Below are 15249 nucleotides of genomic sequence, written 5' to 3'. Positions count from 1 at the left end.
ATGCTATGGTCGTGCTCCCGCGCGCCGCCCAGCGCCCGGGCGCGCTCGCGCCGCCGCCGCGTTACTGGGCCCCCTGCGTGCCCGTGGCCGTCCGGCCTCGACTGGCCGCCGCTCGGCCGCACAAATGGCTTCTCGCGGCTCTGAGACCCAGCAGTAGCTGCTACCCATGGTGGAGCAGCCAACGGTGCCCTCCGCGGCTTCCGGCTCCGAGTGCGGCGAGGCGGCGAGGTCCCCAGCCTGGGCAGATGCTGCCCCGCCGACGCACGCTGAACTTTTTCCCTCGTACAGGGAAAATCCCCACCAGGGGAATGGATTGATGATTCCTATCCCCCGTACGGGAGAAAGGAAGAGCAATCTTATCTCTTCGCAGTTTGCACTTTAGTCCTTGCGGCTTTACCTATTTTTGAATAGGCCAAAACTTGTATTAATTGTGATTTTGCAGTTAATTCTAGTAGTGATTTTATTCCTGTTTTAGACCGTTAAATCTGGTACATATATTTTAGTATCATTTTCTGTTGAATATCAATATATTCCAGATACTAAATTGATATTTCCACATTTGACATGTGTCGAGATTAATTACATCTATTATTTGCAATTGAGATTTTTTTATCTCTTGCAAAGATAAATTCAGTACCTCTGCAGTATTGTTTCTCCGTTGAGTACGAGGTATTCTGGAATATTTCTATGATGTATCTATTTCCATGTTAACCACATGTCAAGATTAATACGTCTATTTGCAATTGAGATTTTCAATTTCTTGCGAATACATATGCAAAATTTAAGGTGATTTTTTCAAACTGACGCTTGGGATCACAAGGTAGTCATATGGACCTACTACCTACGTAGATTATTGATGACTACCGATAAAGCCTACATTTTATCGTTTCGACATTATGATTGCTTTACAAAGTGCTCTCCCACACATTTTTCTAAGTCATGACATAAGGCATTTGAAGTATGAGTATCTACGGATTTCACGGGATTATACTCCTTTAAAGCTGCTAGATCTACTCCCAATTTTCCCTTTAGAGATTATCTACAAAGTGTCATGCTTAACAATTTGAAGTTCACACTAATGATTTCAAGCCAACTTCTTAAAATTTTCATTAATTTTGCAAAGTTCATTACAACATCAACCATGATGGTCCTTAATGTATCATCCATAAATTAATTATCTCTGGTTTACCCATACAAGTAACCGATGGCTAAAGAATTTGAGGCACTCGTCCTTAATGGCCACAACTACGCTATGTGGGTCGTGGACATCAAGATCCGTCTTGTCCTGTGGGATAACGCGAGCAATCCCAAGATACCAAGGACCCCAAGAGAAAAGGTTTGCATCCAACTTCAACCTTCACCCACACATTGCAAATGGAACTGGTTGTTCGCACGATGTTCCACTTGGACCGAGCAACACCATGACTCTCGATCAGCCAAAGGACCTTGCTCACACGGAGAATATGTTGGTTGAGTATACCTAAATCAATATGTTTGGAGACTTTAGTTAGTCTCTCAATCTCCTTAATGATCTACTTATCTATGTCCATTTCTGATGTTGTAATAAGAACATAAGTATTGCTGTCATCATATATTTGAATCAGCACTTTGGTACAATACATTTGTATGTATTCTCTATATATCTGACAATGATTTTCATATTGAGAATCTTCAAGTCTATATATAGATTTCTACGGGAGTCAATCCGATGAAAAATGATATGTGCCTTGTGGACATATGCACCACAAACTCTATACTGAGGGAAGTCCAATGTTTCCACTCTCATTGAGAGAAAGGAGATATTTTAAAATCGCTAGACGCGATGAGGTATTTGTTGGCTCAACTCGAGTCATATTTACTATCCCTATGGATACTCGAGTCGGATCAAGGATGCATTATCGTGTCTGGGTTCAACTCGTATCCTACTAAACTATAGAGATATCCGTCAGAATAGTTTTCGTAGCGAAACTTATGAGGACAACAAAGAGAAATATCTTATCTTTACCATATGAAACAGATATGGCAAACACATTATCTATGCATCATCATGATTGCACGACACATACTACAAAACCCGTAGCACATGTTGCGTACAAGATAGTTTTCTAGAATGTCTTTTACATGACAAACTTGGCATGCTCGCCTTGGTCATCCAGACATTGGGTTGAAATAGAATCTATCAGCAATTCCATTGGTTTATGATTATTATGATTCTGAATTCTAATCATTTTTGGATTTTATGTGCACTACATGTGAATCAAGGAATCTAATTTTAAGGCTCGCGCACCTTAAAGTCTACACTGAACCACTCAGTCTCCTTGAACACATCAAGTCAAGGTAAAGTGGCTCTTCCTAACCATTGACTAGACTATTCAGGTATTCGATGGTTCTAAAAGACACATCTATACGATGGTCTCAAGTGTGCTTTATCCACATGAAACCATTGGCTCATTATCCTGAACATCAATTACAATCAAAATTGAATGGACAACGTTGTAGAATTCTCCTTGCGTGCCTTCACTATGGCCTTAGGATTGAAGTTTAGCACTTTGTCCTATATGTCTAGACTCAAAATGGTTTAGTAGAATCCGTTGTCCAAAGAATTAAGTCATTCCATGATCTTAACCTCATAATTGCAACTTACCAACTTTACGTTGGAGTCATGCAGTTTTACACGCTCATGACCAAACTGCATAATGTCATTCCCCTTTATCTTTGATACGTGGAAATCTACCAAGTATTTCTCATCTGCGGTAATTCGGTTGAATACCGATATCACCACCCCGACATACATCATTGGCCTCTCAACATATATTTGGGATCTATGTGAGGAATAACTATATAACCGTCAATACCTCAAGCCCCTCACATGGGTAGTTATTCAAGATCAGTATGTTGATTCAATGAGGAATATTTCCAGGCATTAGGGGGAGATTTCAAGTATCATACAGAATACCAGGAAATTAGTGGAATGCTCAACACATTTCTGCCTCAAGTCCATGTACTCAAAGATCTGAACCATGCGTTCAAAAGATTTGCAACACATTGCAAATAACCTGTCAGATTCATTTGCTGAAAATAAAGGTGTCACATAATCCTACAATCCTGCAAAAATATGCGTGAAAGAGTGGAGGTACCAACAAAACCACTCAACTCCCCGTTCACAGTAACATGGGGAGAAGTATGGCAATAGTACATTAGGATTCGGCTTCTCGCAAGCAAGGATACCGAGGCCTCTGAATCAGTAAATGCAAGTCAACTTCACGTTGGCAGACACCTAATGGGTAGTATACACCCAGTGGACGGACAACCTCCACCAACCCAGGTCATAGTGCACACAATGACCGGGACATCGGGATACCCGACTCAACCGCATTGGAAATCGCGAACAGTCACCATGGGTAACGATATTTTCATCAACTCTATGTTGATATATAGATTCTGGAGAAACATATAACCGGAAGTCTACAATTGTCGACATACATTTCTCAACTAGATTTAAAAAACCTTTCACATGATTCAGGTCCAAAGACCATGGCCATGGCAAAGTGTGAACAACACTCGGACTGAACTCGAGCAAAGGGTATAATCTAGATAGAAATAATTTTGCTCAATAAAGGGAAAGGTATTCACATAAGCAATACCTACACCAGTTTTCTTCTGAAAACAGAATTGGGAACAACGAGGTGGTGAAACATAGAGCAAGTCTTGTAGCACAAGGGTTCACGCAGATACCCAACTTTTCTCCAGAGGTGAAATCTCATTCCGATAACTTATATCATTGGCAGTACAAAATCATCTATTTATGCAGTTGATAGATGTAGTGATAACATATCCATGTTGATCACTAGATTTAGACATAGATGGTTCCCAATGGAATCTCACTTCTGAATCAAAATGCAAAACGCAACATACACTTTGTAAAAACCAGTAAGTGACCATATGACTTATTGTTGTCGGTACATTTTGGTACATCCGACATAGTGAGTTCCTTATACACAAGGATTACTCCTACAATGATGATTACCCATGCATGTCTGTCATACATAGGGATTACTCCTGCAATGACGAAGCACGTGATCATATTAATGGCGGGTTTTGAGATGAAGGATTGGGTAAAACCTCGAGCACCTTCACTCATACATTATGGTACACTATGTTGTCTATATCCAAAATATATTGGAGACATTCATTGTGGACAAATCTTATACATCCATAACTCACATGGCTTCATTCTCTAGACATAGAGAAAGATCCATTAAAACCATGAGTTGATGGGAATGAGATATTGGGACACAAAGTTCCATATCCTTGTGCCATTGGACCCACCAAACACAATTGGTTGGGAGTCAAGAATATCTTTTGATATCTCCAAGGCATCAAACATTTTGTCCGAGTCTTTCAGTTTCAGAGAAATCTAGACACCAATATCATTGGATCCATTGATCAGATCCCTACCATGCTAGACCATAGACAAGCTTTGTGTTCCAGCTAGGTGTGGTAGCCATCCCATGAAGGTCTTCGAAACAGACCTCGTGGCTACATCCACCAACCATTATCTCAAAGATAATGTTGCTTGTGTTGTCTAGATGCAAACAGGTTACATAGTAAGCAATATCACTATATTGCTCATCTTGCAAATCAAGTCACGTGACAATCTCATTGATTTGTCTATGAAGTCTCTACCAACTTGAACATTTCAGAAAGATGTTCATGGAATTGGTATTCGACGACTTCAGGATTTGCAAGTATCAGGGGGAGTATCTTCCCGAATTACTCCTATTCAAAGCATCATATTATACTCTTTTTCCCTTTATAAGTTTACTTTTACAGGTTCTCATCAAGGTTTTTAATGAGGTAATATCAACATGAGATCATATGTCATACTTTCTGTTTTCTCCACTGGAGTTTTTAGGAAAGTATACACGGCATATTTATTGTCCTCTAAACTCTATGGATTTTCTCATATCGAGTTAAAAGAGACAATTATTATGATATGTCATATCATTTTCTCCTTATATTTTCCCACTGGGTTTTAAAGGAGTTTTCAATGATATATCAGATCGCACTCTTTTCCCTTATGAGCTTTCCCTCAAAGTTTCTCATAAAAGGTTTAACGAGGCGACATATGCAATACTTTCTATTTTTTCCCCACTGGGGTTTTTAAAGGAAAGTATACAAAGCATATTTATTTTTCTCCAAACTCACCAATGAGTTTTCTCCTTTCTCAAAGGTTTTCTCATATGAGTTATCAAGGAGACAATAATTATTATATGTTGCACTTCTTCTCCTTATTATTTTTCCCATTGGGTTTAAAGGAGTTTTAGCAACATATCTGCTCTATTCTCCTCATATTTTTCCCACAGGGTTTTTGGAGGAGACTCTCAAGATTATACGGAAGATTTCTCAAGATGGAAGATCTATGTACAAGAAGTTTTCAATGATGAAACATTCAAGGAGCGGTGTTGTACAAGGGGGAGTGTTAGGAATTAATTAGTAGATTAATTAGCACATGCTAATTAATGAATAGTCATTAGAAAAGGGGTGTGTCCAACCCCGAACAGTCATGTCCCTTCTCTCTTTCTATTGCCAATAGACACCTGTTCTGGAGGGATGCCTCCGAACAGACACCTCTTTTTCCCACCTCTTCCAGATGTATATATACTTGAGAATCAATGGAAACCAGGACTGATTGTCCTTTCGCTTTCAATCTCGTTTTACTCTAGCAGAGGCGAATAGGAAGGAGTAACGGAAACCGAAGAGATCGTGGAGGCGCATAGGGAGGGGCTCAGTGAGGAAGATGACCGGTCGTGGACTCTCTTTTTTGCGACTGACAGGATGATGGACCTTTAGGGCCCGCACGGCCGCTAGTGTTGTTACGTGGACTAGAAGGAAATGAAAGCCAGGGGCAAAGCCTGTTAATTGAGCCCGTTTAAAAGGAAGAATTACGTGCCCGTCAGGTTGCGTTCACCGTGGGACTAAGCTGCGGAAAATGTGATGACGTGGAGGCAGGAGAGCTCAGAGAAATGAGAGAGCGAGAGCTCCTATTTGGATGTAGAAGATGATATGGCACATCGCTGATGTGGACGGTGTGCATGTTGAGAGAATAGGAAGAAGTGGGGAGCAACTTCTTAAGAATGGTAGATGTGTTGAGATGCTGTCAATATGTGTCCAAATATTGAAATATAAATGCTCAAGCATACACGCCTAGCTGGGTATTTTTACCCGCGGGTATTACCTGTACCCAGCCGGGTACGGGTATGGGAATAATTTGAAACCCAGGGTGCAGGTGCGGGTACGGGTATGGGTAAGAAATTCTTGAGACGGGTGCGGGTGTGGGTACGGGTATGGGTAAGAAATTCTTGAAACGGGTGCGGGTACGGGCACGTAATACCCATACCCAAACCCTACGGGTGCCATGTTGAGGGGAGCGGGAAAGGGCGCGCGGAAATGTTTCTCCCACCAAATCTCGCTGCGGATAGGGGCTGAGCTCGGGTCGGCCGCCCAGCCCGTGAAACTAGAAGTTGGGGGAAAAGTTTTGCCGTGCCCCGCAAAAATATTTACAGACCGGGGTGGGATGCGGGGTCTGATCGAGCAGGTTTTCCCGTCCTGACCCACACTTTAACGGTTATTTTGCGGGCTGGGGCAGGATGCGGGGTCTGCTAGAGTTGCTCTAATAGGGTATCCGCTAGAATTCCTCTAAATCTCGCCTGCAGCTCAAGGAACGCATAGGCATACACATGTCTACTGAAACTGATCTAGGACATAAAGTTGACAATCAGTACATGGGTTCATGCTCGTATCACCCAGGACGACAGAGCCAACGCAGTGGCCAATTCCTGGCCACACTACTAGTTCAGCCACTAGCTACGGAAGCATGGATCTGAAACCAGAAAAAAAAATCGACGATCGATCTCATCCGCACGCGGCGAAACAGATCAGCAGGGTGGTCGTATGACTCCAAAGGTGGTGGTGACCGGTGACTCCACCTCCCTCAGTTTGCAGCAGCGTTCGTTTGCTGACCTGCTTTATTCATTTTGCATCGGCGAGGCCCAAATTAGACTGAGCTCAACAATCAAATCAAATGACATTCTGATTGACAGTCAGCCATGAATTCACTGTAGATTAATTTTGAGAACACGTACGTAGCCGAGAGACAGAAGACGCACCTGATGCTGCTGCCGCCGCCACATTCCCGGTGCCCCTCTTCTTTCTCACGCACGCGCTCACCGCTGTTACAACCAGCACGAGCAGTATGGCGGCGCACAGGGCCAAAACCACTGGTTGCTCTGCACGTTGATGGGACGCACTTGATTAGAACTGGAGTACAACTCATACCACACATGCTCGATGAGTCCAAATCTGCATGCCGATCATCTTTCGCACAGATGGCATTAACTACTTAAATGCTCCATGAAATGCCAAACATTGCATTCATGGTGGCCGTTCATTCCACATTTTGCTTTCTCTTTTATCAGATTTCCTTCCATTTACCCTCTGAAAAAAAGGAACTTGTATCAACTTCTGAGAAGAGGAAGAACTACTCACTGATGTATTTCGCCACGGGCCGTGGTGGAACTGAGGTCTCGATCCGTAGGAAGCAGTTGTAGCCGAGCACGTCGGCCACACGCTCGTGCTCGCCGTCGAGGCCCCAGCCGCACGCCCGCACCTCTCGCGCCGAGTCCCCCAGGCACCGGGCGCACTCCGCCGCCGCCGCGCGGTCCCTCGCGCACTGCGCCCGCAACGTCATCGCGTTCTTCCCGGTGGCGTTCTTCGAGAGCGCGGCCGCGTCGGTGACGACGCGCGCCCCCGAGCTGTTGGCCGCGCCGCGCCTCGCCAGGGACTGCGCGAGCGCGACGAGCGCCCGCGTGTCGAAGCAATTCGGGTAGGAGGACGGAGTGCCGTCGTCGAAGGAGACGACGTCGCGGAACACGTCCTCGTGCGTGGAGGAGGTGTTGCCGTCGGCATAGGCCAGGAAGCAGCCCTCGCTCCTCCAGACTCCGGCCCGCCTGCTCGCGCCGCAACCGGTGAGCTTCTTGGCGGCCGCGGCGAGGCACGCCAGGCAGTCTCTCGGCGCGGGGTCGCCCAGGCAGAGGCCGCGGGCGAACGCCCCGCCGCCCGACTGCAGGGACGCAAACCCCGTTGGCGCGGCGGCTGCGGGCAGCGCGGCCAGGAGCGGCAGGACGGTGTCCCGGAAGGCGGCAGCGGCGGCGGCGTCCGAGGCAGGGGGCGGGGCGCAGTCGACCATGGCATAGCTGGCCGTGAAACGCAGCTCCATGGCGCGGCTGAGCAGCAGGAGGACGTAGAAGAGGATCGCGGCGAGGATGGCTATGGTGGTGAGTGCGCACGCGGGCGCCATGGACCTGGCAGCCCCGCGGGCCGGCGGTGACAGCGGCAGAGCCGGTGGAGGAGGGACGCCGATCGGAGGCAGTGAGCAAGTGAACGACGGACCGCACCGATTTGCAAAAAAAAGCTTGGGTTCGGGCTCGGTGCTGCGTGATTGTTACGGGCGTTCCATTTATGTGCAACACTCCCTAGTGCGCGCCTCGTGAGGTGTTGGACTGTAGCGTTGTTGGTACTGAAATGGGAGGTGTGTCTCTTTGCGAATTACCCACAGAAACTTCCTCGCAACTTCCGTCATCTTTTTAGAGCAAGTGTAATGTGATAGATAGGGTGATGTAAGCATGCCATAAAGATGAAAATAATATTATTTTTTTATGTTGAGTTGAATGAGAGAAAATATAAATAAGGTTGTAGATTAACAGTCAGCCCGTCCGGTGCTTGCTTGATACACTAGTGCTGGGCCTGCCCAGTGAATCCCAAACGCCCCCCGCGTCGTCCTCCCCCTAGGGCGACTCGGGCGGCCAGAAACCTAGCCGCCGCCGTCGCAAACTCCCTCCTCCTCTCCCGCCGTCGCCGCCGGAAGACGCCGCCGGGCTAAGCCCGGGGGCCGACGGCGGTGGCGGGGGATCTCCTCTCTCGCGCGTCTTTGGGGTGGGGCGGACCCCAAGGCGTGTGGTGGTGTGACCGATCTGGGATCTGCGGCACGGCGGATGGCTGCAGGCGGCGGGAGGCCGGCCCGTCCTCTGACGGCGACGGCTTGGCGCGGCGGAGGCCAGGGCTGCGGGTGCTGCGGATGGCCCTTCGGGCGGCGGCTGCGGTGGGCGGCGGCCGGCTTGGCTGCGGTGGCGTGCATGCTGCCTTCAGATTGGCGACGGCGGCGTGGAGGGCCTGGTGGTTTCGTCGGCGGCACCTCCGATCAGATCTGTTGTGACCGGTGCAGCCGGCGGTGGTGGTCATCTCTTCCGTCAGAGGTGGTCGGCCTGATGCTGGGTGTTCGGATCTCGGGATCCGTCATCTGGCACCAGCTGCGAGTCGGGAAGACGTAGTTGCCGGTGAAAACCGAGCCGACGGCGGGCGATGGCGGCGTTTCACGTCGTTACCTTGATGAAGGCATCGTCATGTGACTACCGTCGACCCACTCGTATTGCTCCGGGAAAAACCATAGGATCTGGTGTTCCAGGCCGGACGATGGCGGCACTGCGGTGTCATTTCTCTCTTGGGAGAATTGTTTTGTGGAGCAGCGCTGAAAGTCAGAGGCATGAGGTGGAGCTGCTTCATCTTGCACGGAGCTTTGGTGGAGATGTCAAGTCATGCCTGACCGACAGGTGCTACGCTTGGTCATGCCTGGTCGGCAGGTGCTACGCACGACAGATCCTCCAAGGGCTTCAAGCTGTGTCAGCTGGTGGTACTTGGCAGCATGGCGCTGAGGTGTATCCGTGGCGACCGCGACGTGTTCAGCTGTTTGCGCGCAAGGAGGAGGCGCCGTTGGGCGTCGTGGTGGCGTCGACGATAGCTGGACCGAGCAAGGGTGATGCATCAATACAATTCTGAAGATGGAGCGGTGGCAGTTGGCGGCGGCGGCCCCTGAGAGCACGCCGGACCAGTGTGTGCCCCAGACCCGGCAAGTGGCTAGGTTGGGGTCTCAAGTCTTAGATGTTAGGCTTGACTGCGATGTCTGTTTGGTATTAGGCCCGGGCTATCTGCGCCCCTTCATCAACTGGATAGGTGTAGCGACAGTTTGTTGTTTAGACGGGTCTTTAGTCTTACTGTTGTATGACTTTGTAAGGTCTTGTGAGAATAATTAATAAAGTGGCTGTATGCATCGCCCAGATGCAGAGGCCGGGGGTCATCCTCATTTTCTAAAAAAAAGTCAGCTCTAAAAAACTTTATGAGAGTGAGGTGGGCCAAACATTAATAAAGCACCGACATATAGCCTGGTGTTAGAAGGGAATAGAGAGGGATTGGCGCAATATGATGGATATTGTATCTAGGTGTACAGACTTGGAGGGTAAGAAGCCTCTCCTAAAGATAAGGTAGGAGACGGATTACAAATCTTAAACTATCAAATACATGCAACCCAAATATATCTTTAACATCCCCACAGTCGTAGCGGTAGCGTTGCGAACAACAGGAGCGTCGCGGACGGGCAGACTGGAGAGAATAGCAGCCGGCGGGCTGACATCCCCCCGCAGTCGCTGTCGGTGTCAAAACCGGCGGATCTCGGGTAGGGGGTCCCGAACTGTGCGTCTAAGGCTAATGGTAACAGGAGGCTGGGGACACGATGTTTACCCAGGTTCGGGCCAATGGAGGTAACACCCTACTTCCTGCTTGATTGATCTTGATGATATGAGTATTACAAGAGTTGATCTACCACGAGATCGTAGAGGCTAAACCCTAGAAGCTAGCCTATGATTATGATTGTTGTTGTCCTACGGACTAAACCCTCCGGTTCATATAGACACCGGAGGGGGCTAGGGTTACACATAGTCGGTTACAGAGAAGGAGATCTACATATCCGAATCGCCAAGCTTGCCTTCCACGCAAAGGAGAGTCCAATCCAAACACGGGACGAAGTCTTCAATCTTGTATCTTCATAGTCCAACACTCCGGCCAAAGTATATAGTCCGGCTGTCTGGATACCCTCTAATCCAGGACTCCCTCAGTAGCCCCTGAACCACGCTTCAATGACGATGAGTCCGGCGCGTAGATTGTCTTCGGCATTGCAAGGCAGGTTCCTCCTCCGAATACTCCATAGAAGATTTTGAACACGAGAATCGTGTCCGGCTTTGCAAAACAAATTCCACATACCACCGTAGAGAGAAACATATTCCACAAATCTAATCTGCTGACAACTTTTTGGTAGAGTGACATCACGCCACGGCCCGATCATTATTCGAACCGTTTTTCACGACCAGCCACTGCACATATTGTGAGGCGGTTTTATTGGCACGTCTTGTCGAAGCAGAGATCGTGTCCCTTTACTGCGGGATTCTCATCAATACGGGCGGGGGTAACCCAACCGTGTTTGTAAATATGACACCTTGATTTTAGGCAAGTTCCAAACGGTCACACGGGGACGCTTGATATTCATCCCCTTTATTAAGGGGCCAAGGTCTTATCTTTTCGCACCCACGCTCGATCCTCCCCTTCCCTCACCTCGAGTTCCAACACCCAAGGCTCAGGTTCAAGCGCTTCGGACCTTCAATCATGTCCGGATCCAACCTTCAAGGCCGGTAGATGGCCTCCTCTATCATAGAGGAGGACGTCAAGAAGCTTAGGGAGGCCAGGTACCTGACCGCCGACATCCTACATAGGCTGCCTGCTCAAGGGCAGGTCATCCCTACTCCCAAACCCAACGAGGGCGTTGTATTTCTTTCCCACTTCCTCCGAGGGCTATGTTTTAGTCTGGATCCCTTTGTTAGAGGGATCATGTTCTATTACGGGCTAGATTTCCATGATCTAGCTCCGGATTCCATCCTTCACATCTCGTCATTTATCTTCGTGTGTGAAGCCTTCCTCCACGTCACGCCACACTTTGGCATGTGGCTTAAGACCTTCAATGTGAAGCCGAAGATGATTGACGGGCGACACGCAAAGTGCGGAGGCGCTATAATAAGCAGAGGTGTCGATGCCCCATGGCCCAAGGGTTCCTTCCCGGAGGTGTCCAATTTATGGCAACGGGAGTGGTTCTATATCATAGCTATCAGAGGCACAAAGTGGGCGGCTTCCCCTGCCTTCCGCTTGGGCCCTCCGCCTCCTGGCGTCATGGGTCAACAAGGGACTGGACTGGGGGCCTGCTAATGACGTACCGACATTGCAAAGCCGTATTCGGGATCTTCTTAAGAGGGATATCAGCCTCGTCAAAATAATTCAAGTAATGCTGGTTCGTCGGATCCTGCCGTGCAAACGTCGACCTCTCCGGATGTGGGAGTTCAACCCAGAGGGACCGCGAACTATTTAGCACTTCTTCGGCGTGACGCTCGAAGGGATGTATAAGTTGTTCTTGGATCACGAATAAAGTGTCCGGACACCACCGAGGATGCGGGCCTGAACTGTAATCGTCCGGATACCCAAGTAAGTAACTCCGCAACCAAACACGCTGTTTTGCGTTTATTATAGCATTATTCTGAAAACTACCCTTGGCCAGGACTAGCTAAGAAAGGCGGAGAGGATAAGGTGTTCGGCCCCTCTTCCCGAAGGCTCGCCGGATCCTTTATTAATCAGGATGCTTGAGCGCGCACCATATCAGGTACCATCAGTAGAGGTGGAGAGGGATAGAGAAGCCGAAAGCAGGCTTGTGACGTCCCCGGTTTGACCGTACCCTAATCATGCACGCAAATGTGTACGATCAAGATCAGGGACTCACGGGAAGATATCACAACACAACTCTACAAATAAAATAAGTCATACAAGCATCATAATACAAGCCAGGGGCCTCGAGGGCTCGAATACAAGTGCTCGATCATAGACGAGTCAGCGGAAGCAACAATATCTGAGTACAGACATAAGTTAAACAAGTTTGCCTTAAGAAGGCTAGCACAAACTGGGATACAGATCGAAAGAGGCGCAGGCCTCCTGCCTGGGATCCTCCTAACTACTCCTGGTCGTCGTCAGCGGGCAGCACGTAGTAGTAGGCACCTCCAGTGTAGTAGGGGTCGTCGTCGACGGTGGCGTCTGGCTCCTGGACTCCAGCATCTGGTTGCGACAACCAGAAAGGAAGGAAAAGGGGGAAAAAGGGGGGAGAAAGCAACCGTGAGTACTCATCCAAAGTACTCGCAAGCAAGGAACTACACTACATATGCATGGGTATATGTGTAAGGAGGCCATATCAGTGGACTGAACTGCAGAATGCCAGAATAAGAGGGGGATAGCTAGTCTTATCGAAGACTACGCTTCTGGTCACCTTCGTCTTGCGACAGGCAGAATAGGGTAGGTCGAAGTCCTACAAATAGCATCTCCAAGTAACATCTCATAGCATAATCCTACCCGGCGATCCCCTCCTCATATCCCTGAGGTAGAGCGACCACCGGTTGTATCTGGCACTTGGAAGGGTGTGTTTTATTAAGTATCCGGTTCTAGTTGTCATAAGGTCAAGGTACAACTCCAAGTCGTCCTGTTACCGAAGATCACGGCTATTCGAATAGATTAAACTTCCCTGCAGGGGTGCACCACATAGCCCAACACGCTCGATCCCATTTGGCCGGACACACTTTCCTGGGTCATGCCCGGCCGCGGAAGATCAACACGTCGCAGCCCCACCTAGGCAAAACAGAGAGGCCAGCACGCCGGTCTAAACCTAAGCGCGCAGGGGTTTGGGCCCATCGCCCATAGCACACCTGCACGTTGCGAGGGCGGCCGAAAGCAGACCTAGCCTAGTGGCGTTCCAGTCCAATTCGGCGCGCGCCGCTCCGTCGCTGACGTCTGGAGTGCTTCGGCTGATACCACGACGTCGGGATACCCATAACTACTCCCACGTAGATGGTTAGTGCGTATAGGCTCGTAGCCAGACTCAGATCAAATAGCAAGATCTCGTTAAGCGTGTTAAGTGTCCGTGAACGCCGAATAGGGCCAGGCCCACCTCTCTCCTAGGCGGTCTCAACCTGCCCTGTCGCTCCGCCACAAAAGATCCACACAGAGGGCCGTCGGGACAAAGGTCCTTTCAGCCCCCAATCCGTGAATCACTCGCGGGTACTCTTCGAGCTGACCCGACTTTAGTCACCACCTGTATAGTATGTATGTATAGTATATACCCGTGATCACCTCCCAGGTGATCACGGCCCGATAGTATAGCAAGGCAGACTGACAAGAATGTAGGGCCGATGATGGTAAACTAGCATCCTATACTAAGCATTTAGGATTGCAGGTAAGGTATCAACAGGTGTAGCAACAATGACAGGCTATGCATCAGAATAGGATCAACGGAAAGCAGTAACATGCTACACTACTCTAATGCAAGCAGTATAGATAAGAATAGGCGATATCTGGTGATCAAAGGGGGGGGGGCTTGCCTGGTTGCTCTGGCAAGAGAGAGGGGTCGTCAACTCCGTAGTCGAACTGGGCAGCAGCAGCGTCGGTCTCGTAGTCTACCGGAGAGAAGAGGGGGAAGAAACAATGAATACCAAGTAAACAGATGCATATCGGTGCATGACATGTCAAGAAGCGATGCTAGGCGTGCCCTAACGTGGTATAAGGTGGTACTGGTCAAGGGGGAATCATCCGGGAAAGTATTCCCGGTGTTTCGTGTTTTCGGGCAGAGGAGCCGGAGGGGGAAAGTTGCGAGTTCGACAGGTTAGGGGTGTGTGGCGGACGAACGGACTGCGTATCCGGAATCGTCTCGTCGTTCTGAGCAACTTTCATGTTGAAATATTTTAATCCGAGTTACGGATTAAAAGATATGATTTTTAAAAGATTTTATTAATTTCTGGAATTTAATTAATTAATTAATTAATTCGAAAAAAATGTATTTATGACGTCAGCATGATGTCATGCTGACGTCAGCAGTCAACAGGGTTGACTGAGTCAACCCTGACAGGTGGGTCCAACATGTCATTCTCTAATATCTAATTAACCTAATCAGAGTTAATTAACATTAGTTAATTAGGTTAATTAGCGATTAGTGCTAATTAATCAGAATTAATTGGATTAATTAATTACTTAACTAATTAATTAATTAATTAATTAGTTAATTAGTTTTATTTAATTTTTCATTTTCTTTTTATTTTTAAACCGTTCTGTGGGGGGTGGGGCCCCCATGTCATCGGCCCAGAGGGCCAAACGGGCATGCGGGCGTGGGGGGTTTGCGGGGCGGTGCCCGTTTCGGGCGCAACCCCGAAGGACGCGGCGCGGGCGCCCGCGCCCGAAGCCAACGGGGGTCGGGGCGGCCGAGGCCACGACGGTGGCCGGAGG

The 15249-nt window shown here is 48.5% G+C and overlaps 1 protein-coding gene across 2 annotated transcripts; it reads right to left on the bottom strand.

Annotated features, from left to right (window-relative positions):
• Positions 1-6731: 6731 nt before the first annotated feature.
• LOC119281582 (cysteine-rich repeat secretory protein 38-like) lies at positions 6732-8652 on the bottom strand. Of its 2 annotated transcripts, none has more exons than XM_037562072.1 (3): positions 7549-8652; positions 7170-7289; positions 6732-7026 (listed from the first exon to the last, which is right to left on the bottom strand). In XM_037562072.1, exons 1-3 carry the CDS (start codon positions 8357-8359, stop codon positions 6995-6997), a joined length of 963 nt encoding a protein of 320 aa, XP_037417969.1. In that variant the 5' UTR covers positions 8360-8652; the 3' UTR covers positions 6732-6994. The 2 variants fall into 2 exon arrangements, with proteins under 2 accessions (XP_037417969.1, XP_037417970.1); XM_037562073.1 differs by having other exon boundaries at positions 6732-7023; positions 7549-8631.
• Between the last annotated feature and the right edge of the window lie 6597 nt (positions 8653-15249).

This window comes from Triticum dicoccoides, chromosome 3B (assembly GCF_002162155.2).
Source record: "Triticum dicoccoides isolate Atlit2015 ecotype Zavitan chromosome 3B, WEW_v2.0, whole genome shotgun sequence".
Classification (NCBI taxonomy): Eukaryota; Viridiplantae; Streptophyta; class Magnoliopsida; order Poales; family Poaceae; genus Triticum; species Triticum dicoccoides.
The sequence above is the reverse complement of the archived record's forward strand: the minus strand, read 5'-3'. Positions and strand labels throughout refer to the sequence as shown.